Below are 22,409 nucleotides of genomic sequence, written 5' to 3' on the forward strand. Positions count from 1 at the left end.
ATATATATATATATATATATATATATATATATATATATATATATATATTCATGAAACATTTGAACTCATGGATAGAAAAGCTCTACTCCTGGGTGGTCTGAAACACACAGGATCACAGGATCTCAGAAAAGGCTTGACTCCCAGGAGATTGGGCATACCCAGGAGCACTGAAAATCTGACACACTCAAGATTACAGTTGAGGCCACAACATCTTTCCCAACACCCAGGGTAACTGGGACCCTCCACAGGAACCAGAGAGACACAAACTTATGACCAGGCAGGGGCACCGGTTCCTTCTAGTTTGCACCTATGCCCAGAGCAGACCAGGGTTCTGGCTCCCCACCAACCCCATACAACCCCCAGAGAAAGATTGACTCTCAGGTGCTCTGACACATCTAGGATCTGAGGAGCACAGGATCCCAGAATCACAGGATCACAGAGACAGCTGGACTCTGAGGAGTTTTGACACAACCATATCAAAGGAGGGACAAGCTTCAGTCAGAGACAGCAAGGGCAGGTAGCACTAGAGATAACCAGATGGCAAGAGGCAAGCACAAGAAAATAAGCAACAGAAACCAAGGCTACTGAGCATCATCAGAACCCAGTTCTCCTACTACAGCAAACCCTGGATATCCCATCACACCAGAAAAGCAAGATTTGGATTTAAAATCACTTCTCATGTTGATGACAGAGGACTTTAAGAAGGACATGAATAACTCCCTTAAAGAAATACAGGAGAACACAGCTGAACAGGTAGAAGCATTTAAAGAGGAAACACAAAAATCCCTTAAAGAATCACAGGAAAACACAGCCAAACAGGTGAAAGAGTTGAACAAAACCATCCAACGTCTAAAAATAGAAATAGAAACAATAAAGAAATCACAAAGGGAGACAACCCTGAAGATAGAAAATCTAGGAAAAAAGATCAGGAGTCATAGATGCAAGCATCACTAACACAATACAAGCTATAGAAGAGAGAATCTCGGGTGCAGAAGATACCAAAAAAATAAAAAATAAAATGAATGAATAAATAAATAAAAAATACAAGACTGATACAATAGTCAAAGAAAATGCAAAATGCAAAAAGCTCCTAACTCAAAACATCCCAGAAATTCAGGACACAATGAGAAAAACTAACCTAAGGATAATAGGTACAGAAAATAAGGAAGATTCCCAACTTAAAGGGCCAGTAAATATCTTCAACAAAGTTATAGAAGAAAACTTCCCTAACCTAAAGAAAGGGATGCCAATGAACATACAAGAAGCCTACATAACTCTAAATAGACTGGACCAGAAAACAAAAACAAAAACCAAAACTTCTTCTATCACATAATAATCAAAACACCAAATGCACAAAGAAAGAATATTAAAAGCAGTAAGGGAAAAAGTCAAGTAGCATATAAAAGCAGACCTATCACAATTACACCAGACTTCTCACCAGAGACTATAAAAGCCAGAAGATCCTGGGCAGATGTCATACAGACCCTAAGAGAACACAAACGCCATCCCAGGCTAGTGAAGCAAACATAAGTAAAAACCATAGAGAGTAACAGGAAGATAGGGGGATTAATAGAGAGACTCACATGACATACAAGGGAGAGACATTCAATTTAAAGGAGGGTATTTTTTTTTTTTTTGAGAGAGAGAGAGAGAGAACGTGAGAGAGGGGGATTACTTTTGGGGCATTACTTGAAGAGGAAGGTGGGCTGTGTGTTTTCTCTGCCTCTCTGAGCTAGGAGGCTTCCACTCTCCATCTACCTGCCTATTCTTCATTGGTAGAATCAAATGGAATGAGAATTTGTTTAAAACAACAACAACAACAACGCTATGGGTAGGAGAATTGGTGTTACCGAAGGAAACCCTCCATAATTGCTCATCCAATACTAAGTTGTAGCCCTGTAATCATACACACCAGTAACATTATACAGAGTTTATAGTTTGTATTTATATATTTCAGAAAAACATAAACCTTAATTCCTTTGCAAAAACAATTTCCCATTTCAGAGACAGCTTTTATGGTTACTTAATATCTGGAAGAATTTCATGTCACATTACAGTCAATAAATAAACCAATGTTAAGGATTTTTCTTCTTTGGATTTTATAGCGGTTTTAAAGATACATTTTTTTTTTAATTTTCAAATTTAAAGTAATAATTTTAATATGTATGATGAAAAGTTTGAACATAACAATAACCAAGTCAATGAGAAAAGAAATTTAACTTATAAGTAATTGATGTCATAGTAAATCTTTATAACTCAAAGTATAATTAATTGAAGTTTTAGGTTATAAAATGAATATAGCAAGAAGCAGGGCATATACACAAGTCTAACTAGAAGATGGCCAATGAGTACTTTAGGGTCTCTCATCCACCTTACTAATTATGGTCAGTAGGAACTACCTTACCTATACCAGCATAAACTCAAAAGTCAGACAGATTCTTCTTCCATGACATAAATAGATAACATTTGCGTTTAAAATATAATATGTATTTATTTATCAAAAAATGTTTTTTTATATACCTCCTATACATAAAGTATTTCCAAAATATGTTTTTAAAATAAACACAAATATTTTGGCCTAAACAAAGAAAACACTACATCAGCATTTGTGGATTTATCAATGAATGTTTATGGAAATCTGCTCATTCCAAATATGGAAAAATAAATAAAAGTAACAAAATTATTTTTCTAGAGCATACTTTTTACTGTGAACAGGAACTGTTTTCCTGAGTTTGAATACCACAACACCTGGTTCCAAGTCAGTGACATCATTAAAGAGGACATTCAGCCTTACTAGAAGTAGTATATCACTGGGATTGGCTTTAAAAACATTATCAACTAACTGGATCACCCAGATCTCCCAAAAACTAAACCACCAACCAAAGAGTGTATATGGAGGGATCCTTGGCTCCAGATATATATGTAGCAGAGGATGATCTTGTCTGACAAAATGGGAAGGGAGTCCTTTTGTCCTGTGGAGGCTTGATGCCCCAGCATAGGGGGCTGCTACAGCTGTGAGCCTGGAGTAGGTGAGTGATTGGGAGAACACCCTCATAGAGGCTAAAGGAAGGTGGAAGATGGGCAGATTAACTGGGAGGGTTTATGGAGTGGTAACCATGAGGAAGGATACCATTTGAAACGTAAATGAATAAAATGATTAAAAACAGAAAGAGAGGGAGAGGGGGAGAGAGAGAGAGAGAGAGAGAGAGAGAGAGAGAGAGAAAAGAGAAAAAAAAAAAAAAAAAAAAAAAAAAAAAAAAAAAAANAGAGAGAGAGAGAGAGAGAGAGAGAAGGGAGTTAGAGAGGGAAAGGGAGGGAGGGAGGGAAAGAAAGAAGGAAGGAAGGAAGGAAGGAAGGAAGGAAAAATAAAGAAAGAGAGAGAGAGAAAGAAAGAAAGAAACAAACAAACAAACAAACAAACAAAGAGCGAGCTCATAGCTTTGTCTTTTCTCCAGTATGCTATCTCAGGCTCTTGCTTGCTGTTGAAGGTATGTTCTCTCAGGCTTCCTCTGTTGCCACATTTCTGGTTTTTACCCACTATCATGTCTGCCTATCAAGGTGGAGTTGTCTCTGGAATGAAATAAACCTTTCCCTTTCTAAGTTACTTGGGTTATGATATCTTATCACAACATTGGAAAATAACTAGTAGAAGAGTTGGCATTAAAATAGCTGCAGGTGCTATGAAGAACCTGACTGTGGATTTATGTATGAATGTTTATATATGTATGTATGTGTGTATGTATATATGTATGTATGTATGTATGTATGTGTGTAGGTATGTATGTTTGCTTGATGCTTTTTCTTTTGAATGTGGAAGACTTTTTAATTTTAGATTTAAAAATCAGTTTGAATGCTATAAACATTTTATAATCGTGCATTCCAGAAGACTATAGTTCTGACAGTAATGCAGAATTGCTCGAGAGTCTTCAAAAAGAAGAACGCTGTGGTGCTACAATCCATTCATATGATATTTTCACAAAGAAATTTGATGGCTTTTGTTCTTTCCTAAGAACTGGCCTGCGGGTAAATTTAAAGTAGTGGACTATTTTCTTTCACCAAGAAAATTTTAAGACAGTACAATAGTGAATATGTTGAAAGATTTTTTTAATAATTTCCTTTTTGGATGCCTGTCACAAAAGACAACAAGTAGGCCAGGTAGAAATAAAAATGTACAGTTCAGAGAGAAAAAGAGCACTAGGAAGCTTAATGTTCCAGTCAAAGCATGTACTGCAACTGAGGCTATAATTGTTAAAGAGATTAGCATCATTAGGGAGAGACCTCTTGCTCTTCAGTGGAATAAAGGGAATGGTTCACTCAGGGCAAAACTTCACTTTGATAAGCTTCCAACTTGTGAACGAGAGCCTGAGAACTTTCAGCTTCTTGAAAGCTACTGAATATAAAAACTGTTGTTGATGTGATTCAAGGGAGCCAGAGTTCTGGATTTTTGTCTCCTTAATTACAGAGTCTGTGGAGCTAGCCAATGTGTGGCAAGGACATTCCTGTGCCAAGGTCCTGGGAAGGCAAGAAAGCCAGAAAGTCCATAACAAGAAGCTCTGCCAGTCAAACTTAGATTAAAATGGAGACTCTAAGATGTTGGTCATGCCAGATTTGTGACACATATGCCAAGGGAGCAAAACCAACCCACAAGAGAGAGGTATGTTGTAGATAGCAAAGCTGGAGGGGCAGAGATATCAAGGCCCTTGATAACAACATCCAACTACAGGACTTGATTGAGTTGCTGGGTTTGGGTCCAGCTTTGATCCAGTATTTCTTCACTATATTGCCATCTTCTCTTTCATAAAGGAAATTTATATTCTCTGTCATTTTATGTTGGGTGGATGTAATGTGCTTCTTAAATTTTATTTTGTAGGGGGTTGTGGTCACAATTCAAGGATTTCCTCTGACTCTCAAAAGAGACTTTTGGCATATAAACTACTGAGAATGTTAAGGAACTGTGAGACTTGTGAAGGTAGACTAAATACAGTCTGTATTAAAACATGACAAAGAGCGTGTGGAGATGGTGTAGAGGAACGTTGTGTCAAAGAGAATGTTTCCCTAAAGCATGGATATTTGAATACTTAGTTTCCATTAGGTAGCACAAATTAGGGAGGGTGTGCAGTCTTGCTGGAGAATACATCACTGTGTGAGGGCTTTGAGAACTGAGAATCTCTCTGCTTCTTTACTTCTTGCTTGCTGTTGAGGATGTGATGTCTCAGCTACTTGCCTCTGCACCCATGCCTACTAGTTGCTTACATATTTGTGCTATAAGGAAACATATATAATTTATTTTGAGGGGTGTTGGGTTTTGGTTCTAACTTGATCTGCAGATTCCTTGACACGGGAACAGCCCAATAAACGGCTTAGACATAAAAATGTCCCTAGCCGGGCTGGTGAGATGGCTCAGCAGGTAAGAGCACCCGACTGCTCTTCCGAAGGTCCTGAGTTCAAATCCCAGCGACCACATGGTGGCTCACAACCATCCGTAATGAGATCTGGTGCCCTCTTCTGGAGTGTCTGAAGACAGCTACAGTGTACTTACATATAATAAATAAATAAATTAAAAAAAAAATGTCCCTAGCCAAAACTTCAGCTAAAATTAAACAACAAATCTTGTTGGTTATGAAAACTTTTTACCCTCCATTATATGGCACGAATAAGATTTCTTACAATTGTTAATGATCAAATTAATTCAAAAAATGTCAGTTGTCTTTCACCTGCTAAAACTAGAAGCAACAATTCATCTTTAACTGATCTGTGCACCATGCACACTCCATACGAATATCTTAATAGTACTAAAATTTTGGTTATGAGATTTATTACAAAATGCCCAGCTTCTCCACATTCTTCCTCAGGACCCTGGAATGACCTGCTGCTCCAGCCCCCTACCTCCTGAAGCTGCTTCCAGAGAACTGCTTCCAAAACAGCTTCAGGAGTAAGTGATGATTCCAGATAACCTTGTTTCATTCAACCTTTCAGATGGGTCCAGTCAGAATTCTAGTCAAATCTAAGCCTTCTAAGTGTACAGAGACTAGATAACAAATGCTAAAGCTAGCTTTCTTAAGTCTCACCAATTCTAATTTTTCTACCCCCTCCACCACTGTAAAGGATTTCTTTTCACCCCTATTCAGCAGGAAGTAGTTATGGAGAGTCATCATCATGATACATTGGGTTTGGGTATCGAGTTACCATTATTTTATAAGTTATAGATAGCTTGTCATTTTAACAGATAATTTGGAAGTGGTCAGAACTTTGAAAAGGAAGGAAATAAATGAGACAGATTACTACATTTACTCTTAATAAAACATTATATATGTACAATCTTATACTAATAGAAATCTTTATAATTGATATACATTGAAGTTATAATTTTATATTGGGACAGAATTGATAGACTGATGCAGATTTAATATTTTCATTGCTATAAATTTCATATGTGATACAAAATTTGAAATTAATATTGTAATTCTTAGATAGGCTTAGACAAAGTCCTTCTAACAACTGCTATTACAAACTATTTATGATGATTAAATAATACAAGTTAAAGGCCAGATAATAAACTCATGGTTATATTAGATTTTGATCTAATTGTATTCTTTCTACAATATTCAAATAGAAATAGGTAAGAATAGTCAAGGTTCAACAATTCAGATATACTTTATATAGGTAGATAGTCGTCTAAAACTTCAGAATAACACAGAATATGGCATTTAATATTAGTTCATTATCAAACATAATTTGACTATACAAATGCCTGTTCCTGACAGTACCCTTTCTTGGTTCAAAGAAGAAACTGAGCATCAAAACCTCCATATGAGGTTGCTGCAGTATGGCCAAACAGCAACTGCACAAAAGTTACCCTATTCACCAACAGACAAAAAAATACTGTCCAAGAAAGGACACACAGGCAAAAGTTTAGCTCTGCCAAGACAGAGCAAACAATTCCCTCATAATTCCTGAATCATTTCAATGTCTGTCAGATGGTCCTGGGCCTGAAGAATGAAGGCGGATGCTCCAACATTTTGAAGAATGAGGAACTGTCCAGGTAGTCAGCTGTCTCTACAAACTTTTTAGGTTGTGTAATCCATGTTTTGTACTTCCTATATATTTAGAAAATAACTTGTTCTCAGATGTCTGAAGTGTTGAAGTTTATATATAGTCGGATAGTCAAACTCAAATTGTTTAACATTGAGGAAGATCATATAGAAAGGATAGTTTTCAGATGGAAATATAAGTTAAAGTCAAAACATAATTCAAGTATAAAATTGTAGCCTCTTAAGTCAGAATAAATAATGGAGTACCTTAACTGACAAATATGATGGACTGGATGTTCATCCAGTAACTAGATATTCATCCAAGTAACTGATACCTTAGGCAAGGCAGACACTAAATAAATGCCAATTAAAATTTTCTGGCAGTGAAAACTCTCATGAATATATGAAAAAATAAGTGTAAGGAAGAGGGCTTCTTAGAATAAACAACAATAGATAGAAATGTAGCATTTGAGAGGAGGAACAGAATCAATTGTATGTCTAATGTTTTAACATTAAAAATGGGATAAAAGACAGTGACCAAGATGGCAGTACTTAAGGGGAAAAAAAAGAGCATTGCTATGGAATGGTATAAAATATATAGTAGTATAGAAGAGGTAAGTTTTGGATATGGGGAATCTGATCACTTAAAGTAAATATTTGGAAATATTGAGCCCACAACAAAATATTATGTGTAATTAAGGGTTTAGCAGTCACGGTAAAAATATTAGAAACCTCTGATTTCATGTATTTTTATAAAAGTTAGAAATTTGGAAGTGCTTTAAAGTCAAAGTAAAAAAATGAGATGAACTAGGAAGTCAAGCAAGGAAGAAAATACAGTAGCAGGAAAGAAAACAAATAAAACAAAAGAAAATACCATAAAAAAAAAAAAAAGAGAAGAGTTTAGGAAAGTCAGTGGAGGGAATTTTCCAGGAAGTTTATAATTCCAATTTAAGGTTTTAGGGTATAATTGAGAGAGTATTCAAAAGAGGCTAAGGACCAGTCATTAATGAAGAAAATAGAAACTGCAAATAATAATTGATGTTGAGTTTGATAATATTGAAATGTACACAGAATTGAATTTAAGAAAGTAGGAGAAAAGTGGAGAATGACTGTAAACTTCAGAGTTATTTTTATTATTAGAAAAGCAATTTGCACATGACTTGGAGAAAAACATGGCACTAAAGAGATTTTTTTTCCACTTATCTTTACAGAACATTAATTGGAAAGATCTAGGACAGACTAAAGTACTAGTGTGTTCATCGCTGTGCCTAAAGCCTAATGTTTTCCTTGTTTCTTTTTTATCAGTTTTAGTGTTTCTTGTCTAAGATTAAGATCTTCAATCAAACTTAAATTGATTTTATGTAGGGAAAAGATATATGTACCTCATTTTAATTTTCTGAAGGTAGATATTCAAATTTGCCGATAACTTTAATTGAGAGTGCTATCTTTTTCCAGCTCAAATTTTTGCACCATTGTCAAACACCTGGTGTCCATACTCATCTGGGTTTACCTACGGGCCTTCTGTTCTGTTTCATTAGTTTTTATGTCTGTTTATGTGCCAATATCCTGCTGTCTTTGTTATCATGGCTCTGTAATCTGTAATATACTCTGAGTTTAGTAATATGGTATCTCTGGCTGTATTTATACTTACTTGGCTGTTTGCAATCTTTTGGGATTCCATACAAAATTTTTGGATTTTTTCCTTAGTTCTCTGAAGAATGTCATTAGAATACTGATAGAGAACACACTGAAGGTTTAGAGTATTTTTTGGTTGTATAGGTATTTTCATAATATTAACATGATAAACCAATAGCATAGAAAGTTTCCCACCACTTATTGTCCTCAAATATTTTGTACATGTCATATGCTAATACTGCTATAAGGAAAGAACAACCTTTATCCATTGTTGAGATCGTCAACCAGAGCAGATATTATAAAAATCAATATTGCTGAGTACCTCGCAAAAGCTAAAAAGAGAACACATGATGCAGCTGCCCCAGTCCTGAGGAAATACCAAAAGACTGCCGCATTCTATGACAGAGATACTTGCACACAGGTTTTACTGCACACTGCTATTTTTAAAACAGCAAGGGAATACGACCAACCTGGATACTCAAAAACCAATGTGTGTGTGTGTGTGTGTGTGTGTGTGTGTGTGTGTGTGTGTGTACACATATGGTGAAATATATTTACCTGTAAAGAATCATAAAATTATGAAATATACAGAAGAATGGATATAGCTGGAAAACATTCAGCAGGATAGTATTAAGTGGCAGATGGTGATTACAATGGTTTTATTCAGGGTTTCTATTCCTGTGATGAAACACCATCACCAAAAAAGCAAATTCGACAAGGAAAGGATTTCTTCACCTTCTACTTCCTCATCACTGTATATCACAAAGGAAATCATTACAGAAACTCAAGTAGTGCAGAAACCTGAAGGTCGAAGCTGATATGGAAGCCATAGAGGAGTGCTCCTTACTGGCTTGCTTTCCATGGTTTGTTCAGATTGACATCATACAGAGCCCATAACTACCAGCCCAGGCATGGCACCACCCACAATGGGCTGGGCCTTCCCACACCAATCAATAACAAAGAAAATGCCCTATAGATTTGCCTATAGCCCAACCTTACAGAGGCATTTTCTCTCTTGAGGCTCCTTCCTATGCAAGTGGCTCTGATGAAATTGTCTTTGAGCTTCCTTCTAAGACTCTCATTTAATTATTTATTAATAAGGTGAGGGAACTTCAACTTCTCCAATAACAGTAACTCAACCTCAGAAAGACAAATAACACATGCTCTCTGTCATATGTGGATCCTGGGTATTTATTAACTGTTACAAATGTATATCCATGTGGCAGCAACATGGGTTAGAATCAGAAAACTAGGATCTAGAATAGGAAAAAAAAACATATAAAGGAGGGCACTGTAAAAGATGAAACAATAAGCAGGAAGGGTGTAGTGGGAGTGAAAACATACAGCAGTCAAAGATTGGGCAGGGGCAACCACAAATAACTATAACAAAGTATGTCTCAAAATGGCATATAGAAATCTGTGCCTTTGTAAACTAACGAAAATAATATTGTAAATCAAATAAGAGAATAGTAGTGATTCCAATAAATACATAACTACATAAGGCTAAACATGACATATGTGTTTTGGGTCTACATAAAATCTGAGATTAACAAACCTGAACTGAGAAAGTTTTATTTTATCCCTGTACTTTCACAAGGATGTGCAAAATAAGATCATCTTGTTAGAGTAAGGAGGAGAAAGGTGGTACATGAAACTCATTATCTAGAAGAGAGAAAAAAGAAAGGCCATTTAAACTATTTCCATTTTTCTGACAGGGCCTCCGACAGATGTAAACATCCAACCTGAATTTAGGATCACACTTTTGTACTTGACTATTATAGAGACAGATTAAGTACTGTAAGCATTAAATGCTATACAAAACAAACTTTTAGGCAGGTTTTCGGTAACTTAATCGTATAGTGTCCCAAACATCAGAATACCATTTGCGTGTAATTTAGCTAATAATTTGTCCAGAATTCTCTTTTGTGAACGCCACTATCAAAATCAGTACTTCATGGGTCTTATTGCTAAGAAAAAATGCTTTCACACATTTAGAAATAAAATCAATGCAACATATTTCCTTCTTTAAAAACAGAAAAGACTGTAGGCAGAGGACTAGAGAAAATACCATGATATTAATCATCCCAGCTCAGGATGAAGCAGAGAGACAAATGCCATAGGGGTATTCTCTAGCTGATATTATTACTCTAGATTTTTTCCAAACTCTGTTGATTGCAATTTATACAAGCTATGCCTTGAAGACTTTCTAAAGGAAAAAAAAATCGTTTCTTAGATAAAAAGACAGCTATTCCACTTTTCAAGCTTTAATGTTTTTATCCTCCTGAGGATAAAAGTAATTTTATAGTTTAAATTTTTTAATAAATAAAAATAAATATATTCCTTAAATATGTGTATTTTAGTCTTATCTTTTTCCTCTACTTTAATTCATTTTTTTTGAAGATTTAGCACAATGTATTTTGACCATGCTTAGTATCTTACCCGAACTCCTCCATGAAATGTCCCCTTTCCCTACTCATGAAATTTGCTGTTCTCTTTCGTTCAAGCCTAGCATGTGCAATTTGTTACACATACACTCATATGTGTGGTTATCTACTGGAGAATGCTTGTCTTAGCAGAAACCAAACCCTTTTGAGAAAATTATTTTTTTCCTATCTCAGAAGGTGTAAATTTCCAATGTCTCTTCAGCTTGTGATGGGACTTCCTGCTCATGTCCATCTCAACGTTAGGTTTTATTTAACACAGGTCTCATACCTGACCTGACTGCCACATCGTGAGTTCATATGCACAACTTTCCATCTGTGTCCTAAAGTGCTGTTTTTCCATCTGTGTCCTAAAGTTTCTTGTAGTCATTTACTGCCCTTATGTCTAAAAATGTTTTCTGACTCCTCTTCTGCAATAATCCCCGAGGCTTAAAGAAGACAGTGTGATACAGATAAACAGTTTAGGGCTGAACTTTTCACTGTATTTTATTCTCTATTTGTCGGTTGTAGGTTTCTGTGTTAATTGCCAGCTGTCAGAAACAGAAGTAACTTCTGATAAGGGTAGATATAAAAGCCTTCTGTGAATAGAGGGCCCTAGAGATTCCACCAGAAGTACCTTAAATCTGTTGAATATATTCATCAATGTTGCCAAATACAAAATTTATACATTAAAAATTGGTAGACTTCCTATATACAAATAAAATACTTAGTGAAAAAGAAATCAAGAAAACTCATTCACAATAGCCTCCAAAATATACACTAGATCAAATTTAACCAGGGCTCTGAAAGAAAGACATGTACAATGAGAATTTTAATACTCTGAAGAAGAATTTGAGGAAGATAAATTGAAAACAGAAAGATCAAATATGCTCATGGACTGGTAGTACTAATATAACAAACTGTCTCAAATTTCAAATATGATTTTTCACAGAAATTTAAATGATAGTCTTAAATTTCATCTATAAACACAAAAGACCTTGGATACATAAATCAATCCAGAACAATATAACAATTGTAGGAAATATCATTATACCTGATTTCAAGTTATATGGCTGAAGCATGGCCATAAAAATCATAGGTTAGGCATAAAAAGACATTGATAAATAGATTAAGGGACCCACATATAAGCCCACACCTGGACAGCCATGTGATTTTTAAAAAAAAAGATTTATTGATTTCTATGTTTGTGTGCTTACTTATATGCATGTGTACTACATGAGTGCACTGCACAAAGGAGGCTTTTAGAGTCTAAGGACCTGGAGTTAGTCATTAGTTAGTAGGTTCTGGGAAACATATCTGGGATTACCAGATTTCTGCAAATATAACAAGTGTTCTTAAGTGTTAATCCACTTTTCCAGTCTCAAAAACAAAACAAAACAAAACAAAATAAACCAAAAGGCAAACCTAAACGAATAAACAAAAACAAAATAAATTCGATAAACAAAGCAAAACAAAATAAACAAACAGAAAATAAATAAAATAATCAGGTAGGGTGTCATACCCCACCTGATTATTGACAATGAGGCCAGCAATAACCATTGGAAAAAAGACTTTATCTTCAACAAATGCTGCTTATCCAACAGAACAGCTATATATTGAAGAATGCAACCAGATCCTTATCTCTACCCATCCTAAACCTCAAATATCAAGTACATAATGAAGATCTGATACTCCTACTGGGATAGTGGTGTAAGTAGGAAATGTGTTTGAAATTATTGGCACAGGAAAAGACTTTCCGAGCAGGATCCCAGTAACATGCATTTATGTCAACAATTAATAAGTGAAGCTTCATGAAACTGAAGACCTTCTGTGCAGCAAAGGTCACCATTATTCACTTAAAAAACAGCCTACAGCACGGGAAATCATCTCTACCATATATATATATATATCTGTCAGATGGTAATTATTCAGAAATATAATTAAGCAAAACAAAAAGCAATGACCAAAAGAAAAAATTAAAATGGGTTAAGGAACTAAACACAGATTTCTCAAGAAATCCAAACAGCTAGGAGCCATTAAAGAATGTTCATCATCTATAGGCACAGAAAAATTTTAAATCTAATTTGAGATTTGATCCTTCCCCAGTCATAAGAGATAGGATCAAATGAGCTAATGATGATAAATACTTTCAAAGATGCAGGGAAAGAGGATGCTTTATTTACTACTAGTATGAGAGCAAACTGGTGTAGTCACGTGGAAATCAGTGTGGCAGTTCTGCAAAATTATGGAAGTAGATCTAAATCATAAGGAAACCTACTACTGTAGATGCTTCCTGAAGTATACACACACACACACACACACACACACACACACACACACACACACACACACACACAACCCTTTGCCGTATAATGAGGCTATGATATCCCGATTAGATGCCACATGCTAGCTTTTAAATTCACAAGGCCAGGAATGGGTTCACTCTTTCAGGGATGTTTAAAATGGCATCATATAGACTCCAAAGCATTACTGGCTATTGCAGATGCTCTTAACCACACCTATTGCTGAAGATGGCACGATTAAAAGAGAATGGAAAAATAAAGTGTGTACTGACCTAGAAGTTAAGTACTTACAAGCTAGCTTTCAGAGTGCTGAAAGGTGTTACTGAAGGGAAACAATGATCATCAGTCATGCCCAGCTATGAACCTTGTAAGTCACAATTATGGCTGCCATTCTAAGATGAGCCCAGTAGTGTTGTAGTGGTTCTCTAAGCTAATGAGGAACCAAATACTTTAGATCAGGTTTATATACAATTCTACAAATTGAAACCCTATGTAGTGACCAAGAAACCATGGCTAGAAAATTTCCTAGGTGATAAAAGTAGACATACTAGCATTCTTTTGCTAAATTGCACAACAATAAAAATATTCTTAATGACTTATCACTATACCCATAAACTTCTTATCTCTCAGTCACTTGTCATTTCTATAAACTTAAATGTTTCACTTTTTGTCATTATTCATGCTTTTTAATATTAAAAATAAACAACTGTAGGCCTGAGTATAATTCATTAGATTTTCTAATTTGAGGAATTGGTAATGATTTGTCAGCTATTTTACAAAATTTATTTTTAAGAATATAAAGAAAGTTATACCTAGCACACTATAGATTTTAAAATGTTTATTTATTATTGGAACTATAGCTTGTAAATGTAACATCTTTCCATACCAGTAAAAGGCCCAGATTAATTGAAGAGAGAAAGAATTTTGAACACTAATGAAGGATGTGCTTTCTTGTCGTGGGCAATTCTTTCCTAAACTATGAGTAAATCGAAGGAGTGATAGCATAATGCACAAGATCCTAAGATCAACTCATCTTGTTCTACCTTATTCATCTTGCGACTTTGTTGCTGATTAAAATAAGACATGTTAAGGAGTGTGCTAGACTATGAAGATGATCGTGTATTCGAGCCAACAAGAAAAACAAAAAGGAAGCAATAAAAATATTCATGAGGCGTTATTATGCCTTATGCTCTTCTACTCTTGAACAGCTTTTAGATAGGAACAAAAAACTATGTCATGTCATTTGGGAAACAGAAATGCTACAGGAAATTCTCATCCATTCCATTGTATATAATTTAATTTACAAAGTCATGGTGGTACAGATAACATATGTAACAGAAGTAATTCTTTATAATAAATATTTTCTATGGTGAGGCAACCTGCTCAGAATTTCAGACATATGGGCTAATATTAGAATTTGCACAGGGTATAGCTCCTGGCAGCAGAGCTTGGTTGTAGAGAGCAGAGTTCATTTGCTGAAGACTCTCCTTAACTCATATAAAGTCCTTTTTAACATTTCAGATTTTACTGAAAGATGGGGATGACACATCCAAGGAATTAAGACAAAGTTTCTCAACCCATCCTGAGGACAATCCCTCTCTAAAATCATAGTTAGTTCTGAATAATGCAGCAAAAAATGTCAAAATACCAAAATTTCTTTACAGTTAGATCTAGGATTTTGGTTCTTCTTTTATTTAGCCTCAACACCACCATATCCTGACCTTGATTCACAGACATGTACCAAGTACATAATCTTTTCTAAGTACTGAGAAATTTTCCTGTCACTAGCTATTTATTATATGTTCACACTGTGATCTACCTATGTGTGACACATAGAGAACAACAAACCAAATTACTGTTTTGTGCCGGTTGACTGGGATCACTCCTAGCTAAGAACACTTCACATCTCATCTTGTCACCAAATGCCAATCATACATACAGGTCACTGAAAGGAACTTTGCAAGTAGCCAACCGTCCGGGTGCAACACTGAACCAGTCCTCTGACCTTTCCCAAGAAGCTCTTCTGAGGTATACAGTACTTTGTGTTATTGGTCTCATAAGGAACTTTTAAAGTGAGGTGAGTTTTAAAACTAACCTTAGAAGACTGCTTTAATAACTGAACTGCCAGCACCATTGTGAGGGAGACAACTCTCTCCTTACAGAATCCCACCTGCTGTCCATGAAGTAGAACTGTGGCCCTGACACTAATGCTGCTTAATTATCCAACCACAAACACCTTATTACTGAATTAGGAGATGTTAAGTTCTTTCTGTGGTTTTAATTTAGAAGATGGGAAGTTACAGTTTTCATTTCTTTCTCTCTTCCTATTTTCTTCCATATCATAGCGATGGAAACAGCATGCAGCATAGGGGCATTGTTTGTTCAGCTCTCTGTATGATGTACTTCCTTGCATGAAACTAAAGACTTCAAGTGCCTCGCACTTTCATCTCATTCCAGCTTCTTTTGTTTTCCTCTAAATCAGTGAGTGGAAAATAAATAAATAAATAAATAAATAAAATAAATAAATGAAATAAACACTTCCATTGTCAGCTCTGGAAACATATGAGCGGCAACTCATACTGATTGGTCAAGTTGTACATATATAGTCAGGAACACACACACACACACACACACACACACTATATCACATGTATGGAAAAACAATGAAAAATAGGGCATGGATTTGAAAGATGGCAAGAAGGAGGATGTGGCAGGGTCTAGAGAGAAAAGTTTAAGTGGGAAGTTATATAATAATATTGTAATCTGAAAAAAACAAAATAATTTTTAAAAAGTTACAAAAGAATCTTGAAGCCAGTCAATGGTACACATCTCCCAAGACTCTAGCTGCCCCACTCACTAACAGAACACTCTCCAAGACTTTGCCTTCATGGTGATGAGCAGAAAATCAATATAGGGCTCTCCACATTGCCCCTGCTTCAGTACAATAAGTGGAACTGCACTGTTCAAGGCTTCTGATTTTAGAAAGTGGTTAGGGCATTGAACAAACAGACAGACAGGCCTGAATTTATCAAACTAAAACTGCCAAAAGCTTGCTAAGCTTTCTCCATTACTGAAACTGATACACTGTGAGTCCACCTTATATCCTAAGTGCAAGTATACCCATATTCATATATTTTATATTACAGATAATTTAAGTCATTTAACAAGAAGAAAGATACATTTCCCAAATAAAATTTTAATTTTGAAAGTAAATGTGTCATGATCAATATTCTATTTGCAAAATGATATCTCAAAATATTCAGTAAGTTTCATTATTATTCTGAATGATTGTTTTGAACTTAACCTTTAATTAGACATTTTTTAGCTCAATGCAAATGCAAATCCCATTGTAGTCATAAATAGTAGCTCATCTCACTTAGTTTTAGTAGGTCTCATCCACTAGTACAGAATTATTACAGTTTTCACATTTGATGTTACTTTACAAATGTGGACTCTCTTTTATAAATTCCTTCTTTTTAATTTAAGTAGTTTACAGTACCAAGTATGGCTGCAGTAGTTTGCCTATAAATGTTTCCAACTCTAAAGTGTTTAATTACACATATTTACACTTAATGAGATGGACACAGAATGTAAAATATTTGGGGAAAAGCCTCAATTTCTTGAATTAAGAACTAAAACTTCTTGCTTAATGTTGTTCCTTTTCATCTTTATTACAAAACCTGTGATACCCCTCTCTTAATTAACCATATTTTATATAGATGTTCTCAAGGCTTGTAAATTTTACTTGTGCCCATCATGATGCTATAAAGATGAGATAATAATCAGTTGTATTAATTTACCTAATTATTATCATTTGAAAATAGGACCCTATAGGCTTGTCTTGGAGTGAACAGTTAAAAGGCTATAACATTAATTCATGTTGAAACTTTAGTACCTTGGTAAGCAGATTGAAAGACATTTAGCTACCTGTTCCTACAAATAACCTTTGTCTCCAGGAGTGTTATCTCTCTCTTTATTTTTCTTTCCATAACAGTATTTTTTTTTTTACTTTACTTCCCAATTGCAGCTCCCTTCTCATCTTCTCTCAGTCCTGCCCATACAAATCTCAAATTCTTGCCACCTATTACTCCCTTGCCTTCTCCTTTGAGAATGGGAAGCTCCCATTGGATAACACTACTTATTGGCACATCTACTTCCAGCAGGACTGAGCACTTCCTCTCCCACTGAGGTCCAACAAGATAGTCCAGAAAGGGGAAGGGATTTGAATAGAAGGCACAGAATCAGAGTCAGCCCGTGCTCCGATTTTTAGGGACCCATAAAGACCAAGCTTTACATCTGCTACAAATGTGTAAGGGGCCTGAGTCCAGCCTCTGTATGCTCTTTGGTTGGTCTTTCAGTCTCTGTGGGCCCCTAATGGGCTTAGGTTAGTTGACTCTGTAGGTCTTCTTGTGGTGTCCTTGACTCTTCCACCTCATACAGTTATATTACCCACTCTTCCCCTACTAAATACCAAAGACCTGAAGAAACTGGGTAAAAAGGAGGGCCCAAGGGAGGAAGCGTGAATTTCATTCAGAAAGGGACTATCAGAGGCAGATGGAGAGAAAGAACAGGGTGGAAGAGGGCATGAGGATGGAGAATGGCAGCAGGGATCAGTTGTGGATGGAAAGGGAAGCAGAAGAGGGCTGGGAGTGAGAATGGAAATCACTGGGGGACATCCCCGATACTAGCTGGAGAGCTGGGATGAGAGAGGCTACAAGGAGTCTATGGGGGTGACCCTAGCTGAGGAAAAAAAGACTGAAGTGGCTGCCTCTTGTAGCCAGGAAGGAGGGGGACATCAACCCACCCACAAAACCTTCAATTCCAAATGTGCCCTGCATACAAGGTATGCAGAGGTAAAGATGAAGAAGCAGAGACTGAAGGAATGACATACCAATGATTGGCCCAACTTGAGACTCACCCCCATGGGACAGATCCAACCCTTGGATCTGTCAACCCTTGGATCAATTACACTCTGTTAGGCTTGCAGATGGAAACCTAACATAACTATCTCCTGAGAGGCTTCATCCTTCAGCTGATGGAAACAGACAGAGACCCACAACCAAACATGAGATGGAGCTTAAGGAGTCTTGTAAAAGGGTGGAGCCAGGGTCTTGCTGTAATACCCTCCTCCTCAGTATGATTCGAGCTAACCTGTCCATCATTTGGCTTTGAGAGTTGTATATGTCCCTTATCTCTGGAAATTTTTCAACAATATTTTTTTAATGTGGAGTTTTAACTAAAAGTGTATCTGTAACCAAAGCTAACTGTTTTCTCTGTTCATGTGCTATAAAAGTGAGAAAACTAAAACAGGCTGATGACTTTTTTCCTGAATTGTGCAAATGCATGGAATCAAATATGCATGTGACCTTCAAAAGTAGTTGCTTTTTGGTACAGACTTGGGCCCTTATTATTAGCAGCTCATTTTCTTTAAACTTTAAGCCAGAACACTATCTCCATAGCAACTGTTTATTTTTCAAACTCTGTAGGCAGATATTGTCTTCAAGCTAAGGGCATAGAGGTGATTTGTATATTCCATTATCAGTTCCCAAGTCATCACCTTTCCTTGATAGAGTGTGACATTGCCATGTACCACCCTTCTCTAGTCATATCCTATTACTGTCAGATAAGCTACTTCTATTGAAAGGGAAGCAGTGATTTCATGAGTCAGGGTTATCACCTTTCATTTTCCCTCAGTTTCTGTAATATTGTGAGACTCAATAGAAACAGCAAAATCCTGCTTTCTTTGGTACATTAATATGTTGAATCAGGACCCTTAATGAAATAAACATAGAACATGGCTTAATGGTTTAAAGATCTGAATCCCACACCTAAATAATTAGGGCCTTGTATATGAAGTTGATAATTCAAAGGGGAAAAAAAAAAACAAAGAATTGAACGAGGTTCTGTTTATGGTTTTGAATACAATTTTTCTTTTTTAGAAAAAGAATTTACATACTATCTCAAAGACATGGTAAAACATGTCATGAGGTCTATAAAAGAAACAGCAGCAAATTATTGAGTTTCATATTTCATATTTCCCTCTTGTAATTTATTACTTCCTAATAAAGGCTCATGAGAGGTGGGGGGTTAGTCATTGCTTTCTATCATTATCTGAAATGCTTGGTATGAAAACAGACTTAAGGGGAATTAATCAGCCAAGGTAGAATATTGTCTATAATATTCCCTCACAATATTCATGAGCTAATTCAGCTTCATAAGATGGAAGTACACTGTTGTTTCTAGTGTATCCCCAAGACACTTGTTAACAAATATTTACCAAGGATTTAATAATATTGGCTGAAAGCTATGTAGAAACTGATAGTTTTATTGGCTGGTAAGTAGGAATACAAAAGAAGAAGTTTAACATCAAATTTAAGCATTGAAAGAAGTATCTTTTAATTTTATAATTTTATTTTGAAAAATAAATTCATATTTTCATTTGTACCCCTTCTCTCTCCATTATTTCTTTTTCTCTACTTCATTTATGTTTCCTTTCCTTTGCTTTCTCCAGAATTGGAAAAGTAAATGTTAAATTATATATTAAGAAAGAAATGAAATTGACATGAAACTCAGTTAATCTCAAATGATAGTTAAATGATGCTCAGAAAGCATACAGTATTAGAGGATGTGTGTGTGCGCGCGCGCACACACACACACACACACACACACACACACACACACACACACCAAAATAGATAGTGATGGAGAGAATATACCTCTAAAAGGAGTTTTCATGGAACATCCCTCAGAATGTTAACCTTGTGGCAGAGCCTTTAAAGAGAATGGAAGAACCACCTGATTTGGATAGCTGAGCATGTTGCAGGCTGGAATGTGGAGTGACTCAAATCAAGACCAGTACAGTTGAAGAAGGAAAACAATTTCCGGGATAGACAACAGGAGAGGTGGGAGAAAGGACAGGGGCAGAGGCATGGAATTGGAAAGGTAAATGGTAAAGTACATTGTTAGGTTCTCATAGTCCTTCCAATCGTTTTCATTTTATTCTCAGGATGGGAACAAGGTAATAACAGATTTGAAATAAATGAGTAGAGTAACAGATTTTAAGTGAAAGAGTAGAGTGAAGTAGGTTTTAGGAAACTATGCTACATATGGAGCAAAAATTTTAGACTCAAGGCAAAAGCTCCAAGAACATACTTATAGAGTCCAGTAAAGAACTGGCAGTTAAGATCCATTACTCCACCCATTTTCTAATTAGACATTTCTCCAGCTGAATAGGTCTTATATGAATGACAAGTATCAAAAGTATTATTCTGAGTCTCTAACACACATTAGTGTGTAAACAGAATCTTGCCCTCATCCACATGGCTGCACCACACTGCAAAAGAAAGAACTATGAAAAAAGAGTAAAAAACAGGCTCTGGAAGAAGAAAGACTATCACTTACCATGTTTGACCTTGCAAGATCTGTTGTCTGACTGCATTATATAGCCTTCCACGCAGCTGCAAGCATAGGACCCATATGTATTCTTGCAGGTCTGGCTGCAAATACCATAAATGCTGCATTCATCTTGATCTGAAAGAAAAATTAATGTCATTTCTAAGAAAATTTATGTTTGGACACTTAAATTTTTATTGACAAGAACACTTATTTTCAAATAGACAATTGTTTTAAAAGACAAGCTAACTCCAGTAAACTATTTAAAATAATTCCAACTAAAATTGTTCCTAGGTGGCTTAATATTTATTAAGTTAGAAGGTTACATTTAGTATAAAATTGTTTGTATATATAAAAAGATACTGACTTTAATTGTGTTGGTCATGTTAGCCCGAAAACGATCAGTGTTTTTAATGCTTTAGAATGTACTCTAATACATATTTTAATAAGTCCAGTATTTAAAGCAATAACTCTTTCATTCTTTTATCTAAGAATTAACCTGAATTAACCTAGTAGAGGGCTTTTAAAATGAATATCAAATGTGATTTTTGAGTCAAACTATGTAAACAATCTCCACTATATTGAAAAGTTAAACTATTGAACACTTACTGAAACAAAGTAAAGATATCATTTTTGCTTCTATAACATTTTATTTTGATAGTTGTTATTTGATAATGTTGTGTACATGTGTCCGAGATATGTATGGGCACATGTGAAGCAATGACATACATGCAGAAGAGGAGAGCTGATTACAGTCGTTTCTCTCCAACATTTGTTTCTGTGGTTACAGGGATCCATTTCTAGGCATCAGGTTTGTGCAAAAATGCTTATAGCTGCAGAGCTATCTATCCAAGCCTCAAGACTTTACTCTATGTCTGTTATTCCAAATCATAGCTGTCTTCAAGGGGGAAATAGTTTTATTTTGCTAGAGAAGTCACACTAGAGATGAAAAATCGCACTTAAGTAAAACTGAGTGCATGTAGTAGATGAAAACCATAAAACAAACTCAATGGTAATTGTACAGTCTTCTAATGCTTTTTTATGCGCTTCCCAACACTTGAGCCATCTCAAAGGTCTTTTACATATCCTTTATGGTTTCTAATTTTATCCGTATAGTGTGTGTGGGGGGGGTTTTCATCTGTATGTGGTTTTCTACTTTTTTTTTTTTTTTTGGTTCTTTGTCTCACGTGTGCATTTTCTGTCTTTATTTGGTTTTGTATTTATTTTATCTTATTGTATTATTTTTAGATGCCCAGTTGATTAATAATAAGAGAGTGAAAGAAAATGTGTGTGTTTGAGTAGATGGGAAAGTGGGGAAGATCTTGAAGGACTTGGGGTAGAAGAAACAACAATCAGAATATGTCATATGAAAAAAAGTCTATTTTCAATGAAAAAAGAAATTTCAGAAATAACTGAGAATAAGCAGTATTAAATTTTCCTTAATCCAACAAAACACACACTAGAGTTATACTCTGCAGGTTCTAGCAAGCATTCTGATGACATGAGGATTTCATGTGAAGGAGTTGAGTGATGCAAGGGTGTGTAAGAGCAAGTGGTAATTTGTAGTACTGATAATGACATATTTTATATGCTAATCTAGAGGGTTGCCTATATCTTATACAATGATT

At 35.6% G+C, this 22,409-nt stretch overlaps 1 protein-coding gene across 4 annotated transcripts in view; it reads right to left on the minus strand.

Moving 5' to 3' along the window:
• Positions 1-22,409, minus strand: part of Lrp1b (LDL receptor related protein 1B) — a 1,962,444-nt gene that overhangs the window by 1,087,158 nt on the left and 852,877 nt on the right. For all 4 annotated transcript variants that reach the window (XM_021192210.2, XM_029535926.1, XM_029535925.1 and 1 more), the window contains exon 5: positions 20,791-20,919. In XM_021192210.2, coding sequence (XP_021047869.1) covers positions 20,791-20,919 — 129 coding nt within the window. The remainder of the gene's footprint in view (positions 1-20,790; positions 20,920-22,409) is intronic.

Source organism: Mus pahari, chromosome 3, assembly GCF_900095145.1.
Source record: "Mus pahari chromosome 3, PAHARI_EIJ_v1.1, whole genome shotgun sequence".
NCBI lineage: Eukaryota > Metazoa > Chordata > Mammalia > Rodentia > Muridae > Mus > Mus pahari.